The sequence below is a fragment of the Panthera tigris genome, chromosome C1 (genome assembly GCF_018350195.1).
Source record: "Panthera tigris isolate Pti1 chromosome C1, P.tigris_Pti1_mat1.1, whole genome shotgun sequence".
NCBI classification, from domain to species: domain Eukaryota; kingdom Metazoa; phylum Chordata; class Mammalia; order Carnivora; family Felidae; genus Panthera; species Panthera tigris.
In genome coordinates, this window is record NC_056667.1 from 152,922,344 (window position 1) to 152,949,678 (window position 27,335).

Consider the following 27,335-nt stretch of genomic DNA (forward strand, 5'->3'; position numbering starts at 1 on the left):
GTTCTTTAAGATATGGCTTTAATAATAGAACATCAACTTCTAAGAGGAAAATGCAGCATAAACAGATGCGTTCTGAGGAATTTTTTAATTCCTATTTTCAAAATTGAGTTTCCCTGAAATTTCCTTGCTTTTTTTCGTGATATTTTTGGAAGCTGCTTTACAAACTCTGCTTTATCATACTCTCCAAGGAGAGGGAGAGACAAGTTACTTTCCCATGAGCAACATTTCTAATCTTGAGCCTTATTTATGGACCAGTCTGATGTCTTCTGATCCATGTATATTAGATATATTTATCAGACATATATTAACGAAAATATCATCTTCATTTAAGTACTTTAGCTTACGAGGATCATTTCTGTATGAAATTATAAAAGTTCTTATTGCATCTAGTATAAAATTCTGGGTCATTCACTTAAATTATTGCAAATGTTCACTATAGAAGAATCTAGTATCTATAAATAGTACGAGTGATACTTACATCTCGTGAGTCAACGGCTGCGTACATAATATCCATCCAGCCTTTAAATGTGGCCTGTGAACAATACATGATTGAATTCTGCATTAAATACCTAATCTAAGAATATGGCGTTTCACTATATGAAAATCTGATAGTGTTACTATGAGTAACTTTTTGTATAATATTGTAAAATTTTCTACAAAGAGGTTGAAATGTGAAAAAAAAATTTTTTTAAAGGGGCAACTGGGTGGCTCAGTAGGTTAAGTGTCTAACTTCAGCTCAGGTCATGATCTCACAGCTCGTGGGTTCAAGTGCTGCATTAGCCTCTGTGCTGACAGCTCAGAGCCTGGAGCCTGCTTTGGATTCTGTGTCTCCCTTTCTCCCTGCCCCTCCCCCGCCTCCTCTCTCTGTCTCTCTCTCTGTCTCTCTCTCTCTCTCTCTCTCTCTCTCTCTGTCTGTCTCAAAAATAAATAAACATTTAAAAAATTAAAAAAAAAATAGATTGAAATGAATTGAATGAAGAAATTAAATTGAAATAGAATATGATTTTATTTAGAGTCTGGAACTCATTTTCTTTGTTTCTCTTGGAAGATATTGTATTTTTTTTCTACACTAAAATTTATCTGGAGGTTTGATTCATAAAATTGCCATCTTAGTCTCAAGTCCTTTTTATACAAAAACATAAGCTCTGTGATTCAAACCTGTGGGGAGTTTAAACACAACTCAATGGTTTTCATTAGCAAATAACTGATTAGTTAATATGTGGTCAACTGAGTCAAAATTATTAAACATTATACATTTTGAAATCTACCCATAAGATTTGTATTCCCACAAATACTAGAACCATCCTCCTTAGATGTTGGTACAATAAATTTCCTGGCTAATAATTTAATTTAGCACTAAAATATATTTAATTCATCAATAAACTATACATTATTATTTTAACATATAAAATTGCTCCTTTGGCAATAACTGCTAAAGAAAACTAAAAACAGTATAGTGCAATAGTCCTCAATATATAATAAGAGAAAACCTAGCAGGACGCCTGGGTGGCTCAGTCGGTTAAGTGACCAACTCTTGATTTTGGTTCAAGTCATGATCTCATGGTTCATGAGTTCGAGCCCCACATCAGGCTCTACGCTCACAGCACGGAGCCTGCTTCAGTTCCTCTGTCTCCCTCATAACTGCCCCTTTCCCTTCTCTCTCTCAATAAATAAACATTAAAAAAATAAAAAAGAAAAAAAAGAAAAAAACCTAGAAATCAAATACAAGGCCATGTTAAAACATACTAAAAGCTGAACACTGCTGTAAATACATAATAAGTTAACTGCAAAACATCTTAAAATCAAGTTCATTTGATAATATAGGTGTTATCATCAACTACTTTTATACTGTCAGATATTAATTATTCAATCAAAGACCATCAGAGAAATGATCTTTTGTGAAACATTTTGAAAATGTCTTCAGAACTCATACAGTGGCAACTTACCACTTGAAGCAATGCAAGATAGCCAGCGCCAACGTTATCGAAGTTTACTTTGACGTTTTTCCATCGAGCTTGCTTGCCAAGAGCCTGACAGTCGCTCAGATTGTTGACTTCACTAACTTCAAACATGTTACCCGTTGTCGTGTTAACACAGTGGTAGAACTTGCCAGCAAACAAATTCACACCCATAATGCTAAAGATCAGCCAGAAGATGAGACAAACCAAGAGCACATTCATGATAGAGGGAATTGCTCCAACAAGAGCATTCACAACAACCTAGAAGAGGAAACGAGGGTAAGACAGCCGACAAATCGTTACAATGGAAACCATTCCTTTCATTTACTTATTTAATATTAAAATGGGCGTGAAAAGAGTTAAAAATCTAGGTAAGTTGTTTCTTGGATGTTTTCTAGGACATGTTTGATAAGGGAAAACAAACAGTGACACAGCTAAAGAGCTAAAGGATTTAAGGAAACCAAAATATGCCAAAGTGTGAAAAGAAATAAAAACCTGATATAGTAAGATGGAGTCAGAAAATGTTTGTATGCTGGGGAGAAAAGAAAAAAAAATGCATTAAATACCAACAGAAGAAGTAATCGTCATTCAGCAAAACATTTTAATTTTCAAAAGTGTTAATGAATGACTGATGATTTGAAAACAAGGTTAAACAAATCCTTTACAAATGAAGTATTAATAATGCCTTAAATCTGCATCCACAGATCAAGTCAACTTTTTATGACCATGAAGAATAGAGTTAGGAATTTACAAGGTTCTTTTTTTTTCTCTACTGGTAAATCCCAATTTAAAAAAGTATATTAAATGAGATGGAATTTATCTCTGGACATAAAAGTACTGAATATGCCCTCATTATTATTCTAAATCTCTCAAATGTTCACTTTGGGGTACATGTTGCTTCATCAACCTACACTGACCTGTTCGTGAAGGAGAAATCAAGTTACCTTTCCTCTTGTTAAATTCAAAAGAGCTTAAGTTGTATTTTGAAATCTCTAGGGAGGTTGACAGTATCTTTTCTTGTCTAATTTAATCTGATTCATATTGGACTATTTTGTTAGGCATGTATATTAAATAAAACTATTGTTTTATTTTAAAATACTGTAAAAGTGGGGCACCTGGGTGGCTCGTTTGGTTGTGTCTGACTTTGGCTGAGGGCATGATCTCACTGTTCATGGGTTCAAGCCCCACATCAGACTCCATGCTGACAGCTCAGAGCCTGGAATCTGCTTCGGATTCTGGGTCTCCCTCTCATTCTGCCCCTTCCCCACTTGCTCTCTCTCTCTCTCGAAAATAAACGTTAAAAAATTTTTAAATACTGTAAATGTTATGTTAGAAATCAACACCAAAAATTTTTTAATTAACATCAAAACCTGAAATTCAAAGTTGTAAAAATTTCATATGCTACTTGTTTTATTTCTTTTAGAAATTAAGTCATATGTATTATACTTGCCACATTTCTTTGTTACTAAAATTTGTGTAAAATGACCTGCACAAATTTTCTTATCAAATAAATACATGATACATTTACCATATTTTATAGTGGGAATATTAATTCTGCCATATGGTTGAATTAAAATGCCAAACAATATTTTTTCAGATTGGAGCAAATTTATAAGTTTCTTATTTTGTTCAATTGCTATCTCCCCTCAAAGAGGAATTGTTAATATGCAGCTGTGGATTCAAGATGAGGGCTTAAGTCAATAATGGCAAAGATTGGTTTGAAAAGAACTTGAAATTGTATAATTTTTATGAATTTTATCTTGCCCTGTGACTTTTATCAAGTAGCAACGAAATGAAATTAGAATGTAAAACCAAATATTTCTTTGCTTACAGTGCTTCTGGAAAGTCTGGAGAGTGGTTTCATTCTCCCTGATGAGTGAATCTCAAAGTCAAGGCTGAAGTGTTTTTATTGCTCCAAACAAACCTTCTAACATAAAAGCCGTATGGCCAGGGAGAAATTTAATAGCCATGTGCATTTGCATGCTGGGTTAAACAAAGCTGGCCTTTGCTAACTAGTATTTTGAGGGGCATGACAAGAGATTGTGTAACTAAATAAGTGTGTACTTTACATGTAGATGCATAAAATATACACTAAAGAAGAGAGCTGGTGAGAACGATACACATGCTATGGAAAAAGTGAACCTTATTCAGAATGCTCCGTTAAAAGAGCAATCTTTAAAACAAACCCCAGGGGTTGCCTGAAATGCCAACTTTATTTTTCTAACCCCCTATTTTGGTTGCTTAGGATGTATAGATTTTATCAGAGGCTACAATTTAGTGTTGTTTTCTTGTACAGTAAGTGTTTTTTGTTACTCCTGTTAATTGAAGAAGTGAAGCACACAAAAACTATTTACTTTTCATTCATTACCAGTGATTTCTGAGGAATCAAACTGCCCATTGGGAGGAAGAAACACCCTTACTAAGATGAATGTCAATAGTAAATAATCATTTAAAAATGTATAAGCAATGAAAAGAAATAAATGGCAGCACACATTTTTTGGATGTTGTAGAAACATCCTTGAACTGTTATCAGAAGACTTGAATTCTAGTCCTGTTCTGCCACAGTTTCTGAGGACCTGCTTGTATAAACCTCAGTTTCATGAGGTTGGCCTTAGTGATCTCTAAGATTCCTGCTCTGAAATTCTGTAACTCTATGAACTAAATATCAGAAGAGTATGGTACCCCTCTGTATCTAAATGATCACCTACATTTAATTCTGACATGAATCATCAGAGTTTTTTTCTTCTTACCCTCATGCCTTCAAACCGGGATAATGCTCTTAGAGGTCTTAAAGCTCTTAGTGTCCGTAGGGATTTAATGGCACCAAGTTCTGAGTAGCCGAGAGCGTTGGCTACCAAGCTAACCAAAGAAACCTACAAAACAAAAGATATTAATCAGTCCACCAAGAAATAAACTGTTGACTAAAGACATAGGATATGGTGTCTCTTCTTTAGTACCAACCACATAAAATTCAGACGTATCTTGGCAGCCTTCACCTTCCACATAGTGGGATCATCTTACATTGCCAGGCTCATCTGATGTCACTGCTTTTCTTACCAATGGAAACAGAGTCTTTGCTCATTTTTATAAATATCTGTAAACCCTTCAAGTTAGATATTTCACCCCATGGAACCCCTTTCAACCTGTGTATGTATAACTGATGATTCAGGATTTGATTCAAAAGCCAGATTCTCTGTGGATCTGTGCTTAATATCATTGATTGGAAGTTGTATTTCTCTCCTGAATTTATATAGTGGCTTGGTTATGTGTCCTGGAAGCATTTACCATTTAATAGAGTCAGTTGCTTAGATATCTTCTTTTCCCCTTCCAGGCAGGTCACATAAACTTTTTATGGACTGGCATGAAACATTCTTCTCTTATGGTGCCTAATGCTATCTGTATAAATAAATAAATGTTTTGTATAAATAAATAATGGGATAGTTTTACCTGAAAAAAAATTTTATCAAACTGTGTTGTAGTTTCATAGTAATGAAGAAATATTTTCCCAAACTTCTGGACTTATAATGTAGTGAAATACATCTTTTGATATTTACACATAACGAAATTTTAGTTAAATGTATGAAAGGTTAAGGAAGACGTGCCCTTTTTTGAGAGGAAGATACTTTATTTGCTTAGATTTTCTTTCAATATAGTAGCATATATTGAACATTTACTATATGTAAGGTTCTGTTCTTTTTTTAAGTTTATTTATTTTTGAGAGAGAGGCAGAGAGAGACAGAGACAGAGTGCAAGTGGGGGGAGGGGCAGAGAGAGAAGCAGACACAGAATCCAAAGCAGGCTCCAGGCTCTGAGTGGTCAGCACAGAGCCCGACGCAAGGCTTGAACTCACAAACCGTGAGATCGTGATCTGAGCCGAAGTCAGATGCTTAACCAACTGAGCCACCCAGGTGCACTGCAATGTTCTGTTCTAAGTGCCTTATGCACATAAATCTCAAGATGTAGATACTATCACTATTGCCTTTTCACTGGTGAGGAGGTTAAGCCCCCCACCTCCCCAAAAGAAAAGAGATGAAGTGGTACTAAGAGGTGGAGTTGGGACTTGAACCCAAGTGATCTGACGTCAAAACCATACCTTATCCTTTTGCATACCTTATCAAAAATTTGTTTCTCGTTTTGTAACAGGAAGAGCTTTAAGACCTCCAAGAAGATATTTGTTTGTCATCTGAGCCATGAAATACAGAAAATGGTTTGAGTGACTATCTTCTCAATTCTCAAGGACTGTACAAGTGCTTTCCTTGATGTGTAGGGAGGGAGGAGTTAATTCATTACATCCACTGGATGCTCTAAAGGCATGTGAACTTAATTTCTTGTGAGAAAGGCTGTTGAAAATGGATCTGAATGAATCCTCCAACAGTCTTATGAGGTAGAATGGAAACAGTCATCTGCCCAAGAACACATGGTATAAAGCGTGACACAAAAAACAGAACTGAGCCTTTAAAGGCAGATGGAACCACTGTTCCCTCGTTGTTTAATTTAGCATACATCTCACAGAATTTAACAGAAAAATAAATGACTAGTGGCAAGATAATTTATTGAGCTATTCATTTCTGTCTAGTGTTTGCTGCTACAGAAGACTGGAAAGATGGGAAAGTTTATTAGAGAACATGCAATCTTCTGTATTCTGGGCTTCTTTGCCTCAGGAAGCATTCACAGTTTCTTCAGGCCTCTGGAGCTGCTTTCAGAAGAGTTCCCTCATGCTCTCCAAGTCTTTTTATTTGAGAACTGGGAGTTTAAAGGAAAGTGGCTAGAAATTCCTCAAGACCTCAAGTAAGGAAGCTTATGTTTTGAGAAGAAAAGAAAGGCAATAGCCAAAATCAGAGAGTACTGGATGGATCGGAAATTCTGGGTTCAAAGACTGGGAGGGACCACTTGCATATAACTACCTCACCGTGCCTGACTCTGAGTTCTTAGAGAAGTGGGGCACAAGTAACTGAGCTTCCTTTAATGGGCCTCATCCCATTTTATGTAGGATAAAAACTTATTTATTGAGTTAACGAATGTGAAAAACTTCATATACTTTAAGGCAATATTGAAAAAAATAATTTTAAAGATTTGCCATGCACTTAAAATTTGTTTCAGGAGGTTGGTTTAGTTGTCTTCCATACCTTTCCACGTTTCTGTATCAACGAGACTGAGAAAGAGAAATAATGCAGGAGGGATTTGATGATTTTGAAGAAGACCCTGGGAGTTCTGTAAGTGGTTAATGAACCAAGTAATGTGAATGTATTTCTCTTTAAAATGGCTTAAGATGATTTATTAAGTTCAGTATGAGCAAGTTGAAGTAAAAACCACAATCACCTCCATGCATTCCAATGATACATTTCATTCCAAATACTTGCATGATTTTTGATGGCAAAATCCAGAAGCATTCTCATTAAAGTGGACTAAAAGAATATGCCCACTACCAACATTTTTTTAACACTTTCTGGAAAAAGAAATAAGAGCTATATGCATTAGAAAAGTAGTAGAATTCATTATTTGCTGATATATTATTGTTGACCTCAACAAAACAAAGGAATAAAGTAAAAAACTATTATAAGAAATAATACAATTATTTTAGGTGATAATACATGTTTTCATATATTTTTTAAAAAGTTGTATAGGAGCCTTTGGAACTATATAAACTTTAAAATATTAACATGAGAAAGTATGAGTATAATTTATTATTGTTTTAAGAACAGAGAGCACTGACCCCACTAGATGTTAAAACCAATTATAAATCTGCAGTAATTCAAGTTGTTATGTTGATAGACAAAGAAATGAATGAAACAAATAAAATCCAAATTAGACCTAAGACATGCTGAGATTTACCATGTAGTTAAAGGTAGCGTTTCAAAGGAGAGGTTAAAGAGAGAGAGAGAGAGAGAGAGAGAGAGAGAGGCAGGCAGAAATCATTTTGAAAAAAATAGTGTTGGATCCTAATCTCACACCTTACACCAAAATAAAAATTAAATGGATGAAGAAACAAACAAAACTCAATCTATAAAACTGGGTAAAAAACATGAAAAAGTGTTTTAATAATCTTGACATGACAGGGTCTTCAGAAGCATGAACAAACCAAGAAGGGGAAAAAATGAGACTGATAAGTTTGACCAAATCAATATGAAACATTTCTACATGACAAAAAAACAAAGTCAAGAAACAAAAGCCCAAATAGGCAAAACAATCATACCACATGCGACAAAAGATCTTATTTTTATTTTTATTTATTTACGTATATTTTAAATGTTTTATTTTATTTTTGAGAGAGAGAGGCAGAGACAGAGTATGAACAGGAGAGGGGCAGAGAGAGAGGGAGACACAGAATCTGAAGCAGACTCCAAGCTCTGGGCTGTCAGCACAGTGCCTGATGCGGGGCTCAAACTCACGAACCATGAGATCATGACTTGAGCTGAAGTCAGACACTCAACCAACTGAGCTACCCAGGAGCCCCAAAAGATCTTATTTTTAGATTGTATTTGTTTATATCTTTACTGTTTGTTCCTTCCAGAGGGTGTAAGCTCTAACAGCTTGATCTGTTCATGTTCACACCTCCTTTGTTTAAAATGGCACGTGGCCCTTTTTAGGTGCTCGGCACGTTTATTAAATAAATGAATGAATGTTAGGAGGTTGGATAGGTAGCCCACTGCAGTCTACATTTACTTTTAGGTAGGGAATTGAAGAGATCATATTTTTACACAGATACATTTTTCAAGGTTTGAAACATGTTCCTTCTGGTTTGAAGTACTTCACTTATACCTCAGATTTTTTTTTTTTTTTTTTTACTTTCTGTGGCTGTTTATTTATTTATCTTTTTAACAGCAATTTACCTGATGGACTGTGAAGCCCTTTTAAGTATGTTTTACTTGTACTTTCAAGAACAGTTTTATCTCTATGTTTACTTTAACTTAGTGGACCCAGTGGTCTGAGAACAAGTTGTTAACTGAGGTTATATTAATTCACATATTTCAGCCCTAGCTTTGTTAAGGATAGACCCTAGACCCATTTAAGGTAACATACTTTGTCCCAAAGTAGAAGGCTTTAATAACCCAGTTCCAGTCTACTAATTGAGACTCACTAAAAGGGAAGTAATTTTTTTTGGCAACATTTTTTGAAATTAAATTTATTCATTTAGACATTACTCAATAGATACTTATGTATCTATATTAGGTGTCTCTAAGGATACAAACATGATACAAAACCCCTGCTATTGAGAGATTTTAGCATCTTATTTATATGTCCTATATGGGGCAAATATATGGAAATACTTGAAGTACAATGTAGTATTTTAGTAAATGTAAAATTTTTAGTAAATGTAAATATTTCAGTAAATTTCAGAATTCTCTGGATAAGTTCTATCACATTTGTAAATGACCTTCATGCATGACCAGATCTTTCTGAACCAGAGAGGATTCTTAAATGTATTTAAGTGTTCTTCAGGGAGAAGCTGGAGATGATAATAAGTGCTAAATCCCAAAGCCACAGTCTGAAAATACAGTATTACATTTATAACAGATAGGAAACTCATGGGGTAAAGGAGAACTGAATTGAGAATCAGGAAATTTGGACACTAATCTCAGCTTTGTTACTAAGTAGTTGTATTATCTTAGGAAAATTATTTAAACTGAGGCTTCAGTTTCCTAATGTCTAGATATTCTTTGAGGCCCATTCCACCGCAGATCATAAGAATATTAAACTTCCCTTATGGATAGCTTTTCAGGGTAACATTGAGACTCATTTCTTTTGTCCATTAAAGGCCAGCCATGGGAATTAGAAATCATTTCTGGTCCATTGAAGTGATCTGGTAGCAGATTTCTTATCAACTCAAAGGGTTAAACTTACATTGGTTATAGTATTATAAGTTATGCATGCGTGGGAAAAAGGGGAGTAGAATTTAGATAGGCCCACACTTGTCAAAATGATAAAATGAATGCACACATACAGCAATTATTCATTCATATTGGCAAGTGTTAGGGCTAAAAAGTGCTTTCTGATTGCTAGGGAACAGCTAGAGATGGTGCTTGAAGTACCTTGTTTTTTGGGGGAGGCTGTGAAGCTTTGTGCAGTGGAATATCAAAGACTACAAAGAACCAGATGACTGTCATTTTGCTCCAGTGTTTCTTCATCACTTGGAATGAGAATAGGGTGCAAGTCATACAGATCCTATAACTGGTGATGTTTTTATGACTACTGACCCCAGGGTAGTCAGATTCAGAGCAGGGCCCTTACACCTAACTCTCTGCATGGTGTATGTCTGAAGAGCTACTGGGATATCTACTTACTGATTTAAGAATGGAAATGTATTTTATTGTCTCTGTGGATATGTGGCTGAATGAATACAATCAATGGGTTATTTTAGCATTATTTAGTAACAGGTAGTCTAGAAAGGAATTAAAATGCAATCTCACAATCCCTGGCCCCAAATCTATCTTAATTTTACCTCCTGGAGATTTTTCTTAAACTGTTAATAATTTAAGTGCTTAGATCTGTCAACTGATAGATTTTTAGCTATTCCTTACCTTGAGGTCCTTAAGTTTCAGAAAAAGAGCTGTCTGCTTATGGCACAGAACACACACTTTCTTTTACATTTATTGTAGGGTTTTTTTTAATTGCATAGTTGTGTCAGCATGAGGGAGAGTAGGTTCTCAAAAGTCAAGGTTTTAATATAGAAATATGTGAAGTGTCAAACTTGCCTTTTTAAAAATAATTTCATAAAAATCACTCAGGATACTTACGTCGACAATCAAGAAATCTAGCCAGCACCAGGCATTGGTGAAATATGTTTGAAATCCATAAGCTACCCATTTGAGGAGCATTTCCAGAATGAATATATAAGTGAAGACCTTGTCAGCGTATTCTAGCATGGTTTTGATAGTCTTTCGCTGTTCGATGTATATATCTTCAAAAGCCTGTGAGTCAAAAATACTTTTATTTTACTTGAATTACTTGCTTCCCTCAAATACTTGATAAAATTGCTTAGTATAATATTGGACACAAAGCAGTAATTTGATAAATATGGGTTAATATCTGACAAACAGACAAATTCTGAAGACTAAAACTAACAGAAAATGTTGGCAAGGAAATGTCAATATCTTTACTGATTTAAATGTTCTTTCTTTCCTGTCTCTCACCTTCAAATCTCTGTCTCAATTACTGCCATAAAGACATGCTTTTAGAGAAGTAATATGAACTCAGGAAATAACTAGAAGTTCTGTTAATGAGGGATCGACTTGGCCTATTCCAACATTACTTTCATTGATTCCCTGAATGATCTGTCTTATTTTGAAAGAATAAACTGATTATACATAAAGAAAACACAATACACTTTTAGTCCATAAATGTTAATATAATTATTAGGGAGAACTGGATGGTATTTGACATAGAAGTTAACGTAGTTACAGAATGTCTCTGTAAGTGGTTGTCTCAGTGAGGAAAACATCTATTAGATAAACACCAGATGAGAAATTCCATCTGGCAGTTCATAGTTCTGATTTATTCTGTGCTGAGTTTTGCATAGTTAAACTCTGGGTGCCAAGCTCTGCGAGGCATAGATATACCTCCTTTTTTGCCTCTTAAACTCAATGTATGTTTGTGGTATTTTCAGAGCATTAGCTATTTCACTAAAACCTGATTCTTACCACTTTGCATTTTACTTACCAAAGCACCACTGCTGAGAAGAATCATGAAGACAATGAAAGTCTCAAACCAGTTGTGTTCAACAATGCTATAGCAGGTTTTCCGAAGATTCCACCAGACCTTTCCTTTGCCCTCTTCTATACTTACTTGACAGAATGGAAATTTTTTAATACATCCTAAAAGATAACATTAAATACAATAAATTAGAAATGTATATATATTTTGTACAAGATATTAATTCAACAATCCCATACATTATTGAGTGTTCAGCACAACAAGTGTAGTCACAGTCTGTCACATACATAGTTATTACAATATTACTGACTGTGTTCTCAGTGCTATACTTTTCATCTCCATGATTTACTTATTTTATATCTGGAAGTTCATACCTGTTAATCCCATTTTGCCCATCCCCTTACCCACATTCTTCACTTTCCCACCCACCTCCATCATTCCTAGAAAATATATTTTAATCTTAAATAGGAAAAAATTAAACTTTGTTGCTTTCTCCCCATGCCAGTCTCAGATCATCATTTACAGGGGAACTGGCTACTTCATTCCCTAGTTATCTTTAGCATCTTTCCTATAAAATGAATCATTCTCAGACTTATATATTCAGCCAGCCACCTAAAATTCAAGGGATTACTTTATCAAGAGTTGCATGAGTATAAATGTTTTAATACTAGTTAGAATCTCTCTTTGCCTCAAGGCCATTGATGGAAATAGGTTTGGGGGAAAACTGTACTTTCAAATTGTTTATTAATTCCTTGATGTGATCCTGAATTTTTTACTTCCTTCTTTTCATGTACAGAAAAGCCCCCTGTTGTCTTAGGTATCAGCCACTGTCATTTTTCCCAAGCTAATTTATTTTCAGCCTCAGTGCTTTTCTTAGTTACACTATGACTCATCTTGTCAGTTAGTATCTCTGTTCCTTTGTCCTCCCCCTTCTAGTTTTCATGTTATTTCTAATTCTCATCCATTCTTCTGCTCTCTCTGAGCTACTACTCATTGGATTAAATCCAGTCACAGTGAATCAGCAAATCTTTATTGATCTGTGTGCAAGACACTATACTGGTCTCTGTGAGAACAACTACTGTTTTCCCTGTCAAAACTCTACAAAACATCCGCATCCCCTAACAGCTCTGGTCACAGCACAAATTAACCACATTTGAAACTGTGAAGGATGGGGTATAATTATTGTAGCATCTATAAATCAAATCACAACATTGTCAATGAGGTCTGAAGGGACTGCAGTCAGTATCAATGAGATGACATTCCAGAACGCTATTTATCTCATAGGGTTAGCCTCCACATTCTGGAGGATGAAACGAAAAACAAAAGACATGTCAAATCACTGCTATTCCACTGTAATCTGGAAATATAGATAAATTAACTTTTCAGAAGAAAAGAAAAAAGCAAAGATAAAGTGTCTTTACCATTTCTTTAAAATAGTTCCCTCAAGTGAAGTATTTTCAGCCACTGTAAGAAAAGAAGGGGCATTGCATTTGAATCATATTAGAAATTATTTACCTTCAGTAAAACAAGCTTCTGGTTTAAGGTCTTCCTCAGGCTCCATTTCAGCTTGTTCACCTTCCCGTGGGGGAGCAACATCCACTGTGCTTCCTTCAGATGAGCTGGTTGCATTTAATTTCTGGAAACAAAACCCCATTGCAAATTGTGATTTTTCTCCCCTTTTATTCAGCTAATTTGGAAACTCTTTGTCATGGTGTGAAAAAATGATGGTGATTACATCTGACTCTATTAACGTTACTGACATTAGGTACTAATAATTTAACATAATTAAAGACCTACTATTTAAAACAATGGAACTGCTGACCTGATTCAGACAGAAGAAAGTAAGACAGCATTCAGTGTGGGTGATTTGGAAATGATGGGTCATACTGATTGTTTTATGATCTCCATTTGTATATGAGTGCCATATGAAAATAGCTTAATGAATTAATACTCAGACCAAATCAAAAATAGTTTGATGAAATTTTGGTATGCTGACATCCACTACTGATTATATTAGTTAAAATGCATCAAATTAAATTATAATTTCCACCTCTTATGATGGAATTTTTCAGAGCAAAGAACATTACCAGTTGTCTCAAACTACTGTCCATGTTTCTATAATTTTAGAAAGGAAGAGCAGCACATTGACATTAGTCACAGTCATTATATTTCAACTTTGGGCTATATTTTTCCTCTGGCTTACATAATCTTCTTATTTTACTAGCAGAAAGATGATGGATCTTTCTCTGTCTCTCTATCTCTCTCTTTTTGAACTGCTTAAATGACTTCAATACTTGCCAAAGAATCCTAAATCAAATGGAAATTTCTTCATAAATGGCATTGGGCAGAATCTGTATAGACTTTTATTAGGAGCACATTCTGAATTCAACATGTTACCAAGTTGTGAATTTTTCCTGTAAATAAATCATTGTGACATGCCACATGGCTGGGAAGAGCCACTTTAATGTTACAAGAATAAACATATAAATACTTTGAGATCACTTGGGAAGACATTATGGATTTGCAGCGTTTTATGAAAACTGATGCAAAGACATGACATACAACACAGCCTGGCCAATGTAAAGATTTTAGGATGAATGAAACAGCACACGGACATGGTAATGTTTCCAAAGCCCCCATTAACTTTAGTAGCTAAGTGGTAGGGGTCGCTGTGCCCTAGCCTTCTGAAAGAGTTAATGTGTTACCAAAAAAATCCCAAATGACTCCCTAAACATTGGTCATATTGGAGGAAATTTGGCTTAAGATTCTTGATTCACTGGAATCATAATGCAAATGTAGTTTAATATTTTATATTGTGAACTAGTTGAAAAGTACTATCCAGATGATACTTTCTGCGATGTTACTTTGAAGGTGAGGTTAACCATGCCCAACTAAATATAGTATGAAAATTAAATATATTATGAATATATATTATGAAAAATACTTTAAATCAAAATACAATTCTATAATAAAATACCTCCTTGTCTTGCGTATGCTAAAGAGAGAAACTAGGCCATCATATTCAGCTGATGGTTCTTAGGATCATTATAGTACAAGAATTTTTATCACTAAATTTCTCTACTTTTTGGAGAGCTGAAAGACTGAGACATATTTTCTTCCCGCAAGACTTTTCTGCTTCTTATAACCAGAATATCTTTATTCTTTTAAGAAAATCCCAGAAAAGCTACTACTGGATAGAATTGCAACAGCTTCTGATATAACAAAGAAAATACTGGATAATTGTTTGAATTCAGCGACTAACTCTTCCCTTCCAATTTCACTGGTGACTTATGGGTTGAACACTATGATATTTGATGAGTGGCAGTGATAATATCCACTGTATAAATAAAACCAGTAAGAAACCAAATTATTTTGAGGTTAGTTATAAAACATTCCGTATTTCTTCTTCCTATTGGCCAAACCAAATTCACCAGTTTCTTCTGAGCCTAGTCATGGATCACCTCTTCCATGAAGGCTTTCTTTCTTGCATAATTTCTTTATGCTAAATTTTATAGAATGTTAGGCCATTATACATGATTGCTTTGATCAGATATTCTCATGAATATATATAAATTATGTATGTACATAAAATTTTACATAGGTACAAATTATATATTTATGTATGCATACATAAACGTATATACCAAACACACACACACACACACACACACATATATATACCAAAAGACCCAAGCACAGAATAAACACTAAATATTTATATCAAATTTAGAGAGTGCCAATAAATGATTGAATGCATTTTGTATTACTTTTATAGAGAGAATTATAGTGTTTAGGTAATTTCATCTCTCCACTTTGATATATAATTCAATAATGGCCTTGATAGAAGTCTATTTAATTGTATTAGAAAATACCTTTTTAATGAATAGGAATTATTTAAAATTAATAATATTTTAGCAATAAAAACCCATGAAATTTCCAAATGTTTTTCTAAAATATTGGCAGACATTCAATAAAGAAATGTTTTTCTAAAATATTGGCAGACATTCAATGAAGGAAGAAAGTAATCAGCATATGTGTATAGATATACAAATACATGTATACTTTCCCATTTGACAACTCCAGAAAACATACTCTTCTCATTTTACCACTGTTAATATAATTGTGAGATGTTCAATTTTTCACATTATAATTGTCTGCCTCATAGTCTACAGATGGTCTTATATTTAAATACAAACACTATACTAACTTAAACCTGAATGACACAAGTAATAGTAGCTGCTAATCTGAATGACAACTGAATCTACCATTGCCAAGTATTGACCATTGGATATTCTTTTGTTATTAGTACTGTCTTTAGGTTATAAATGTTTTTGTGAATGTGGTTAACATGTTTGGATATAAATACTTTCAATTTTCTAAATAGCTATGGAAGTTACGCATTGTACATTGTAAAGATTGTAAAATAGAGGGTCAGTAGTGAGTTAGTTTGTCTCTATCTACCTGGCATTATTATTTTAAAACATGGGTTTTAAAAACAGACAAACCACCCTTCCAAAACTCCACATGTATTCTACTCTTTTCAAACAAGCAGAACCCATTTTACATAGAGAATTGCTTCACAGTTACTCAGGAGTTTTTCTGATTTTAAGTTTTTCTGATTTTCTGATTTTAACTTATACCTTAGAAAGTTTCTTAAGGAATATTCAGAGTCTTGTAGACCCTCATGCACCAAAGCTGAAAAGTTAGTTGGTAGGCTAGTGTTCATTTCACTAAGAAGTGTTTTGTGGGAAACTCCTTTCCCTGTGGAAGTTGACATAAGTTAATTCTTCTTAACTTGGAGTATCAGGCTTGTTCTGTTGTAATCTTCATAGGCCACATTTTTTTTGTCATAGGGAAATACATACATTTTCTTCTATGAAGTTACAAAAATCTTGTGTCAACCATATAAAATTTCAAAAGTTGTGAATTTACTTATAAAGTAAAGCTTAGAATGTGTTCTTATTAAGTTACAATTTACTAATTATGATATACTGCCTGATATGCTTTAGTCACTGTATACATAAAGGATTTTACTGCTGTCTTTTTAAAGAATTAATTTGTATCCTAGAAACTTAAATCCTAGAAATTTAAAATCCTGTATGTTGATATAATGCCATCTATGTAATCTAAACATTTTCTAGTTATTTCAATATTTGGCACTCATACTCTGATAGAGCATAGTTTGTGATACATTTTATCATAGCCCTACCAAAATGACTTCCAAATTTATTTAAAAGCATGTAACTGATTTAAAAGCAAGTGACTGATGATAAACACAAAGAATAACTTACTTTCTTTATATTGCCATAGCTGTGATACTACAGTGGTATTAAAAAAAAAAAGCCAAGAAACCTGAAATGAAATTTTCCATATTAAGGAACTCAATACTATACTAAATAATAAAATTAATACTTTTTTAGAAGTAGTTAGAAAAATATAATTAGGTATATAGGCATAACTGTAGAAAACTTCCATATAAACCATATAGTACAAGTTCAAACTTGTGTTCTTGTACTATTTTCTCCTTACCCCTCCAATATTTTATGGCACTTAAAAGTTCGATTCTTCCATCCCTTGTAGAAACTACTGAATCTACAGAGGGATGATGGCTTATGCTCTACAAATGCACACTGGAAAGCAGGTTTTAAGATGCAACATTCTCCAGGCCTAATTCAGCCACAGAAAACATGCCTGGCTGTAGCAGAAGCCTGGCGCAATACTGTGGAAGCTGCACGCTGATCCAAGAACCATGTTCTCAAAGACATGGTACCTGAATATGTAGTTTTCAAGAAGGTTGACTACAAATACCATTCATAAGAAATGACAGAATCAGCACCCATAAAGGCCATGAGACCATTTTTCCCTCTAATAACATGAACTCATATAGAAATTCTCCTTTGTGATGAATATTGCTCTTGATTTTTATCCAATTAAAACATGAAATTTAACTTTCAGAGATAGAAGAGAATGTTAGCAACTGGCCTACTTCCACTGAAATGCGCTTACATTTCATTTATTTTCAGTCAGCTATCAAATGCTTGACTCTCACAAACTGCTATATGGTTCAAGAGGCAAAAATAAAAGATTCAGCCATTACAGATTGCCTTTAAAATCTAGCCATTTCTCTCATAACTTCTGAGTTTTGTCTTACAAGTAGAAGAGGAAAATTTTTTGATCACACATACTATCAGGGCCTTAGTCTGATCTTTTGGATATGCATATCCATATCTTGACTTACGATCTTTCACTTGAAGAATAGGTAGACACACCAGGAGGCCATTGGGCTGCTTGTCCAAGGCAGGGAGAACAAGATTAAAACCAATAGTTCTCTTTTCTAGGCCACTTATTGAATGGCTAAAAATATAAACCACGTGTATGTGGCTTTGCCTCAACACATTTTAAAAGTGCAACAGCCCTGGTGCTTCTTTAATTTCAAAACAGCGTTAATAAGAACATGATATTTGAAAGTGAAAATAATTATGTGGTAGTTGAAAAGTAAGGTAAAAGGGCATCAAGAAACCAAAATAAAAAAAAAAACTGGCTTATCTTGAGAAGATATACAAAAAATTTCCATCTAAACTAGCCTTAATTGGGTTTTATTTCAACAGAAGTACGCTACCACACCAAAACAGTTCTCTAAAGGTCACGATGGGTTTAAAATGGCTATTGACGTACCCATCTGTGCCTCTGGAAGAGTTGCCTCACATTCAGTTTCACAAAGAGAGTGTTTGGAAGACACTGAGAGCAAGACAGAGAAAGCCCAGAGGTACTTTCATTGCTCTCCAGATTCTGAAAACAGAGCACAGTGCCTTTTCCAGAAGAGCACGTGCTTGAGGTCTTCATCAAGTATCTATTTACAGTTTCCATGAATACTTTGAAATGGAGGGAATACTGTTATAAACATGATGTAAAAGATAATTCTCCAGTACCATTTAATTCTGTCCTGCTTGTGAAGAAAAAATAAATCAGATTTTTTTCCACTGGCTAATGTTGGTCATTGAAAGTTAATAGTCATTGTTACACAAAAATTGTATAAATCAGCAGGGACCTGTATTTTTTCCCTACTTTTCATTAATAATTTTATTTCTGAATTGATTTCATTCTCCAACTAATTCTCAGTTATCCCTAAGGAAGAAGAGAGCAGGTATAAATTAAACCTAGAGACAACTCCAAACTCTAGTTAGATTTTTTTTTTCACCAAAAGTATTGAAACTGCCAATACTCAAGAACTTTCTACTTCTGCTTTGTAATTTCCCTCCCAGAACCCCCCTCTGGCTGAGAGTCCAGCAAGCACTGATATCAACAAGAGAAAGTTGAGTGAAGAAAATAAAGACTTAGTTATGTACAAACCTATGGCAGTCTTGGGAGATGCCCTTTACTCCTCATAAAACTATATTTAATACTAAAAAATAGGACATTTTCTATGTCTCTTTTTTACCTGCTCAGTTTTGGGTAGAAAGGACATTTAGGGAAAATTAATGTAGATAAAGGAATTTTTTTAAAATGGATACACTGGACCAATTATTTAATGATAAAAATACAGTGAACTTTTCCTATCCCATATCACGATGCTTCCTTCTTTATTTATTTTCCAATGAACACTTACGGTTTTGCAGACATATGACTCAACAACTTTCCTAAACTACACAAAAATCCAAGATATGTGGTGCCCAAATACATACAGACTATGGCCCTTCATATCCAAAAACTTATGATCACCTTGCTTTTGTTTTTCACAGAGCCTTAAAAACAACATGAAAGCAAACATTTCCATCTGGAGCAAATGAATTATAAGGGTTGAAAATTATATTCATGAATCTGAATATAATGATCTGAAAATGGCACTATCAAAAAATCCTGTGAGACTCATTTTAGTATACAATTTACTTATAAGGGCTGAATCAACAACAACAAAGAGTTGTGGTCTTATTTTAATGAAATAAAAGCAGAGAAATAAAAAAAAATGCATGCTCTCTTAAATTCTTGACTACATTGAACTTTAAACATTCCTATCATATTTTAAAATAGATATAAATCCTATAGAGCATGCAATCATTGCTTTTAAAAGTTTAAAAGGCTATACTGGAAAACTCATTAGCAGAATCAAATATGATGTGGGACTGCCCGTGTCTCCTGACCATGCTGTGATGTGTCACACGATTCAGCAGAGAGCAGCTGGGCACATCTGGCACTTCCTTGCCATGGCAGGGGAAGGAACAGAGCTGAGTAGCATGCAGGCCAGTCAAAATTTACTTAGAAAGTGATTGTACATGTACAACTTGCTTGGGTAACCCGGGTAAAAGTGATGGCACGAGCCTCTGGCTGGTTAAAAAACACCAGAGTTGCATTCTTGATGGCTCCAGCTTGGTTTTACCCCTGTGAGAAGTAAGAATGGTAAGCAGTGAAGGTCAGAGTATGATATTGCTAGATTGTGCTTTGGAATTCAACTTCAAATATGATTCTTAAGAGCATTTATTCTATATCCTCACCTAGGAAGACAATAAAACCTTTTATAAACAAAATTGTAAAAACTCGGTTATATAAATATTCCAAGAAATCATGATTACGTGAACTTTAAAAATATAAAAACAAAATTCTACATTACGATCTTGTCACAAGATTTGTATGATTCCAAGTTTTTCCAATATAAAAAGATCACTGTTTTGAAATCTATACCTTTAATTCTCTTACATTTTTTCATGCAAAGCTTTATATTTGTTTCCATACCATCTCATTTATGTTAGTGACCAATATATATAGATATAATGGATTTAGATATAGATGTATAAATATATATGTTACAAATATAATAACAGCAATTCATATCTTTATCTCTAACAAGTATTTTAGGGATTATTTCTCCCAATTGTACTTTAGCTCATTATACAATATGACAAATATGAATGTAAGGAGCAGAGTGACTAGAGTTTTCAAATACCATTTAAGTTAATGATTAATTTATTGCCTTTTCTTAAAGCAGAAATATATTGCAGGGATTTTTGTTGTTGTTGTTGTTTTGTTTTTTAGTGAGAAATGTATCACTCTGTTGGTTAGGTTGTATGATTTCTTACTTTGTCAGCAAAAAGAAAGGATATTCTGTGCTCTTCAAAGCATAGCTCAATGTTCTTTTTCTACTTGTGGTCAAAAACTTAGAAGCATGAACCAAAAAGTCACTTTATGGATATGTTACTTTTCATTTGTGTGTGTGTATGTGTATGTGTGCAATAGTTATTAAGAAAGAATAACCCAGCCAACATAAATATGCATATGAAATGTGACCTATGTTCAGTGCCAGCAGTTTTGAGAAATTTCAGGTTAAAACTGAACTTTGCTGGAATTTAAACCCACTGTATTATGTTAGAACATGCTAATTTTTTGCTTTTATTTTTAAGAACAATGTACTTTTAATCTTTGTGTGAGCATATATGAGAATTGCCCTATTACTTTTTCAGGGGTTTTTTTTAGTACTAATTTAAAACATCATCCATATAAAATGTGTTTAATTTATTTCTACTTTTTGAAATAATCTGAAATTTTATCCTAGCTTTATAAAAGTCTTTAGTTTTTCTATTTAGTTTGATGAATTTTTCCAGCTATTTTACATAATTTTAATTTCATTACATTCTATTATTGGTTTCCATGTATCCAAAATTTAGCTTGGAAGAGGATAGAATGGTTATAAAAAGAGTCACCGAAAAGGAATTTTTTGTTCAGATGATAAAATGTTTTCCAGAACTTAATAATGAAGTCATTGTGTCTCCACACACCAAGTGTATGATTTTCTAGCAATTAAGAAGATATGACAATGAGGTGATATTCTTCTAAGCAACCATTTGAAATACCTGTGGGCACTATAGAGTTTTTGAAATATTCTGGAAATCAACCTTTTGGTAGAAAGAAATTAAGATATTTAATTTCCATAAATCCAATGTGATAAAATTTATGACATTAATGTAGCAAAAATTTCTCTGCCTCTTTTTTTCTGTCTTTTTTTGTTTTTTGTTTTTTGTTTTTTGGGGTTTTTTTAACCCCTTCTTGACCCCAAACTACTCTTGTCCCTAATCTTACCTTATTTTCTCTTTATTATAACTTCTTTGGTAAGTTCCTCTATTTTCAGGGAATCAGGTAATTATGAAATCTGCATTATCAAATCTGTTTTTAAACCCTGATTTCTCCTCCAGGGTTTTACTCCCAATATGATCACTTCTAATTCAGGATATTCCAATTGAATTCTTCCTCTTCCTACTTAAACCTGGTAACCTTTCTAAGAAGTCATTTCAGTGGCATTACTGTTTTTCCAGTTTCCCGGAGTCTTTCTTTACTAGTTTGTCAAACTGCCAGGTCTCAGTGCCCATACTTATCACCTTAGCCCAGAATTTCATCACCTCATTGCTATCAAATGATTGTTACCACATTCCCCAAGATAAATTCACTGATACCAAACAAACTTGCCTAAAACATCACTTTCCCCTGCTTCAGAACAAATAGCTCCTTATTGACTGTATCGCCAATTCTAAACTTTTCCACTTCAAAGATTTTACATTCTGAAACACCTTACTCACCCAAACATATTTTCCAGTATCTTCTCAACCAGTACTTTATTCATGCTGATTGTTCCACTGTTACACCTTAATACTAAGCCCATTCTCAACTGTGAGTTTCCTTTGGTAGGGTTTTGCTTTGGCTTCCTGATCATATATTTGACCCAAACTTGGACGCCTGTTTCAATTTTATCTCTTCCGTTTAGCAGCTTGCTATGTTCTTGCTGTTTCTCACTATCTCTAATTTTTATATTCAGTCCTGCAGGATAAAACTTTTTAATAGGTCTTGAATGATTTTAAGAATTAATGTTAGCTTCCTCAAAGATGTTGAGATTTCCCAAAAGGGGTTATATTATAGAGTTCTCCTTTAACTCTTCCTTACTCTTAGTAGCCCAGCAGAGTGCTGGATTTACAGAAAGTGCTCAATAAGTGCTCATTAATTAGTTGGTGTTTTTTCTTAAATAGGACTATTTGGGGGATGAAAAATAAAATTAGAATTAAATTCTTATTTTATCAGAATGAGCAATTTGTAAATTAGAATTGAGCTCATTAAGCAGACTTTGAGTGGAATTCCAAGAATATTATACCTCATTTTGCATGTATTTGTACCTCTTAAAAATATTTTCAAATTTGGTATTATAATATATCTCAGCAGTGCTGAAATGCCTGAAAGAAAGGATCAGGAACTATGAGTTATGACATTGTCAACTACTTATTACTTATACAAATTCTATTGATACCATTCTTAAAAAGAGAGGTTTTTAAAATATGCTCACAAAATCAGACATCATTGGTCTGATTCCTGTGGTGCTAAATATCATACCCTTAAGCTAAAATCTGTCTTTTATAATTCTGTACTGGACTTACTTCCTACTGGGATGTTAGAAGTCCAAAAATGAATAGTAGTAAAAATTTTAATGTTGTTTTTCACAACGCAAAACTGCAGAATTAATACCATTAAGTGGCTATTATGGGATCCTATTAATTCTAATCACACGGTAGGAACAATTCCCTTTCTTCTTTGTTTTATTTTGAACAACAGTAATATGACAATAAGAGCAGATTTTCAACTTTTACTTCTTAACTGTAATCCTCAAGTGGAGGTTCTCTAAGTAGCTCTTAGCATTTTTCAAGTTAATCTGGAATACCTTATAGATTTGCTCACCCTTGGGCAAAATGTAAATGCTTCTTGCACTTTCCTAATATGTGTAACACTTTCATAAATGAATAACACTCTGTCATAGTCAATAAACCTTCAGAGGTGAACAAAAGCTACACAAAACTTTCACATTAACAAATCAGAGCAAAACCTAATAAAGAAGGTAAGGAGATGACACTTTCACAATGATCAATAAAATACGGTTCATTGATTCATCTAAAGAGCATAACGTAGTGTAGAATAGAATGTATTAAATAAGGTTGATGTTTTGACAGGCCACAATTTTTAGCCAGATTTTCAAACTGTCAAGAAGATGAATATAATAATTACACAGATTGATGATTTCCTTTGGAAAGTTGGAATTTGTATGAATGGATTTCCCAATAAAGAATAGCTCATAATTTTCCAACATTGTCATATATATGACTTTCAGTATACTTTTTAATAATGCATATAAGCATAATGAAAATACTAAATAACCATAATGCATGGTTATTATAGGAAATGCCACAAAAACTTTAAAGGCATTCTTACCTCTTTGCTTTCTTCTAGTTCTGACTCACTGCTAAACTCTTCGGTGTTTAAGTTTTCGAAGTCAGACTCTCCAACAGCAATTGGCACTGTTACAGTGAGGCTGGGGTTGTTTATGAATGACATATAATCATTTTCATCGATTACATATTTTTCAACACTGCTTCCGGTACCTACACCACTGGTGGTTCCGTTCCCATCTTTAAGATAATTAAGTTCTTTGCTGATTTCTATTCCAGTATTATTGGAGATGCAGCTGTCTATTTTGTTGCCTTCATGGACCTCTATAACTTTTGGCTTTCTAAAAAAGGTTTTTCTGAAACACTCCCGTATCTTACTTTTCACATAATCAATTCCCTTTTGCATCCTTCCTACTGCAATCTGGAGATTGTTCATTTCATTATCATCATCAGTAGCAGCAAGATTGTCTGAGCTAAATGAACTCAACAATAAGGCCAAAAAGAGGTTCAGAACCTAAAATAAAACAAGAAAATTTGCTACATTAATATGAAGTATTAATAAATTAATAACTTAAACAGGGAATTCATAGATCTTTACTAAAATTAATTCAACGAATGCTTACTGTATTTCAGATGCATGTCTTAATCACACACTATTTAAAGGACCTGAAATCTTCTACCTGCCATAAGGGTGAAACGATAAAACAAGTGCCTTTTCTTTCGTGAAGAAGGACAATAAGAAGACTTCTAAGACTTTAATTGTCTACTCAGGGTTGCCAGTGAAGAGACAAAAATCCAAATTTATAGTTTTAGCCAATGAGAAAAAAAGATCATTTTAGTCATTTTACTTCATTTTATTAGTTTGTCTAGAGAATGTGTCTAGTTTTGTGTGTATAAATAATGAATTTATGTATTTGATAGCCTAGTGGTATGTGTTAAAACAGTATACTCTTCATATAAATTCCTTCGTCCAATGGCCACAAATTTATAACAGCAGAGATTTCTAAATGCAAATATATAAGGTTAACACACTTGCCATCAAAGCAAGAACCCTAGTTTGTTTCCTTATTTCTGTATCATTTTGTTCATAATCTAGAGCTTCCTAATATACTATTCTGAAAAAAAAAATGCATGTCTACAGTTATTGCATAAACATTCTTAAATTTTTTTTTAATTTTTATTTATTTTTGAGAGAGAGAGAGACAGAGTGAGAGCAGGGGAGGGGGAGAGAAAAAGGGAGATACAGAGTCCAAAGCAGGCTCCAGGCTTACAGGCCATGAGATCATGACCTGAGCTGAAGTCAGATGCTTAACTGACTGAGCCACCCAGGCATCCCTCCACAAGCATTCTTTTAAGCAGTCTAACTGGAAATGTACCTCTCAAAGGAAAGGTTCAGTATGATGGCATAAAGAACACTTTGTTCACACATAATTGAGAAACTTATGCATCAAATCACATAAATATGCAAATTGTGCTTTTACATTTGTGCTTTTAGGTCAGAACTGAAAGTAAGCTTTTAAAATCTTGTCAGTGTCCATACATATGAAACCTTAAACTGCAATAACTTATTTTCTTTTAATAAAGTAAATTCAGGGAAGGATATATTTAGACCATTTCCAAGGCATTTGAATAATTACAATACATAGCTACAATATAATAGCCTATTTTATTGAAATTTATCTTCAGAATTTGGTAATGTGCAACTTATGCCTCTGAGTAAGCCAACAATATGAACTATGAATGTGCAAAGATCAATTTCAATATAAAATAGACAATTATATTTTTAGATTTACTGGAGATCATTTTCTTCTCAAAGTAAAAATAGGATAAAAAAATAATTCAAGCCTTAACAGTAATATTGGGATTAAATTAGTCTTCATAAAAGCATTGCTTTGAAAAAGAAAAACAAAGAAAAAAACTAATATTTTTGCTCCCAAACTTTCACAAATGTACCTCAGTTAATCCTCACACCAGCCGTAAGATTTCAGCTCTGTTATTCCAGTGTCATAGTTGGGAAACTTTGGGCTCAGAGAAGCTAAGAAACTCCCCCAAACTCAGAGTGCTAGTCCTGGGATTTGAGTCTAAGTTACTGAAGATCAAACCAGAGCTGTCTATTGCATCAGGCCACCTTCCTTGCTACAGTTTGATCTTGTTCTTAAATATGAGCATTTGTAATACATACGTACCACAAGGTTTCCAATGACCATGACCAACATGAAAACAATAAGGCACATGGTTTGGCCAGCGACCTCCATACAGTCCCACATGGTTTCTATCCACTCTCCACATAGCACGCGGAACACAATCAGAAAGGAGTGAAAGAAGTCATTCATGTGCCAGCGTGGAAGTTGACAGTCACTGGAGATCTTGCAGACACATTCTTTGTAGCTTTTACCAAACAGCTGCATGCCAACCACAGCAAAAATGAAGACAATAATGGCCAACACCAAGGTGAGATTACCTAGAGCCCCCACAGAATTGCCAATGATCTTTATCAGCATATTCAGGGTGGGCCAGGATTTTGCCAACTTGAAAACTCGAAGCTGTAATTAAGTGAAAAAATACTCTCAGTATAATTACAATATAATTTTAGAAGTTAGTTAGACATTATTTTATTAGTATACCATATTATAGACCTACTTCTGAGGGATATGAAAATCTCAAACCATACTAAAATTCAAATCCAGAAAAAAAGAGTTAACAATACTAGAATTGTAAATCAAGTCATATCGTTTAAATGTAAAAGTAAAAGAAAATATTTCAGAATAAATAAAACATTCTGATTAATCAGCAGATATATCCCTAGAAACAAATTAATATTTTGATTACAGTGTTTTAAATTAAATTGGATTGGGTAAACTAATGTCACCCTCAGACTACATTTTAGAGTAAAAAGAAATATTAAAAATCTGAGTTATATATTTTAATGGATATTTATAAAATAAAACTAAAATAAACAAATTTGATTTAAAAAACTTACATGAAGTCTTCCTTTCAATTTGAAAAAAATACACATTTTACTTAATTTCCAATAAAATTTTACATATTTTGAAATAATTTTTTTTTTGACAAATATAAAAACATTTGTTACACCATTGTTTTAAATGCTAATGGTATCAAATATTTTCCTACATGTTCCTTTAAAGTAGTTCCCACTAATATAAGTAAGGTTGATAAAAAGCTAAGATTATGGGCACCTAGGTGGTTCAGTTGGTTAAGCGTCTGACTCTTGATTTCGGCTCAGGTCATGATTTCACGGTTCGTGAGATCTAGCCCTGCATTGGGCTCTGCACTATCAGTGCAGATTTGGGATTCTCTCCCTCTCTCTGCCCCTCCCCCACTCATGCTCTATCTCTTTCTCAAAATAAACATTAAAAAAAATAAGAATATTCACATATCTTAAAAAAAAGCTAAGATTAATTGAGGCCTGAAGTTTTTATTTGCATTTCTTTACAGAGTTGAAACAAAAAAAAATGTTAATGAATTTAAAACATAATTTTAGACCACATGTGTTTTTAAATTTGCCCTCTATAAC

General features: G+C 33.7%; 1 protein-coding gene across 10 annotated transcripts in view; it reads right to left on the minus strand.

The window, feature by feature from the left end:
- The window catches only part of SCN3A (sodium voltage-gated channel alpha subunit 3), an 81,501-nt gene that overhangs the window by 5,904 nt on the left and 48,262 nt on the right, over positions 1–27,335 (minus strand). For 9 of the 10 annotated variants that reach the window (XM_042994600.1, XM_042994597.1, XM_042994602.1 and 6 more), the window contains exons 15-22: positions 25,987–26,343; positions 23,844–24,314; positions 13,125–13,245; positions 11,616–11,770; positions 10,694–10,867; positions 4,709–4,831; positions 1,947–2,219; positions 479–532 (exon numbers count right to left, since the gene is read on the minus strand). In XM_042994600.1, the coding sequence (XP_042850534.1) occupies positions 479–532; positions 1,947–2,219; positions 4,709–4,831; positions 10,694–10,867; positions 11,616–11,770; positions 13,125–13,245; positions 23,844–24,314; positions 25,987–26,343 (1,728 nt within the window). The remainder of the gene's footprint in view (positions 1–478; positions 533–1,946; positions 2,220–4,708; positions 4,832–10,693; positions 10,868–11,615; positions 11,771–13,124; positions 13,246–23,843; positions 24,315–25,986; positions 26,344–27,335) is intronic. The other variant, XM_042994603.1, reaches the window with a different exon arrangement.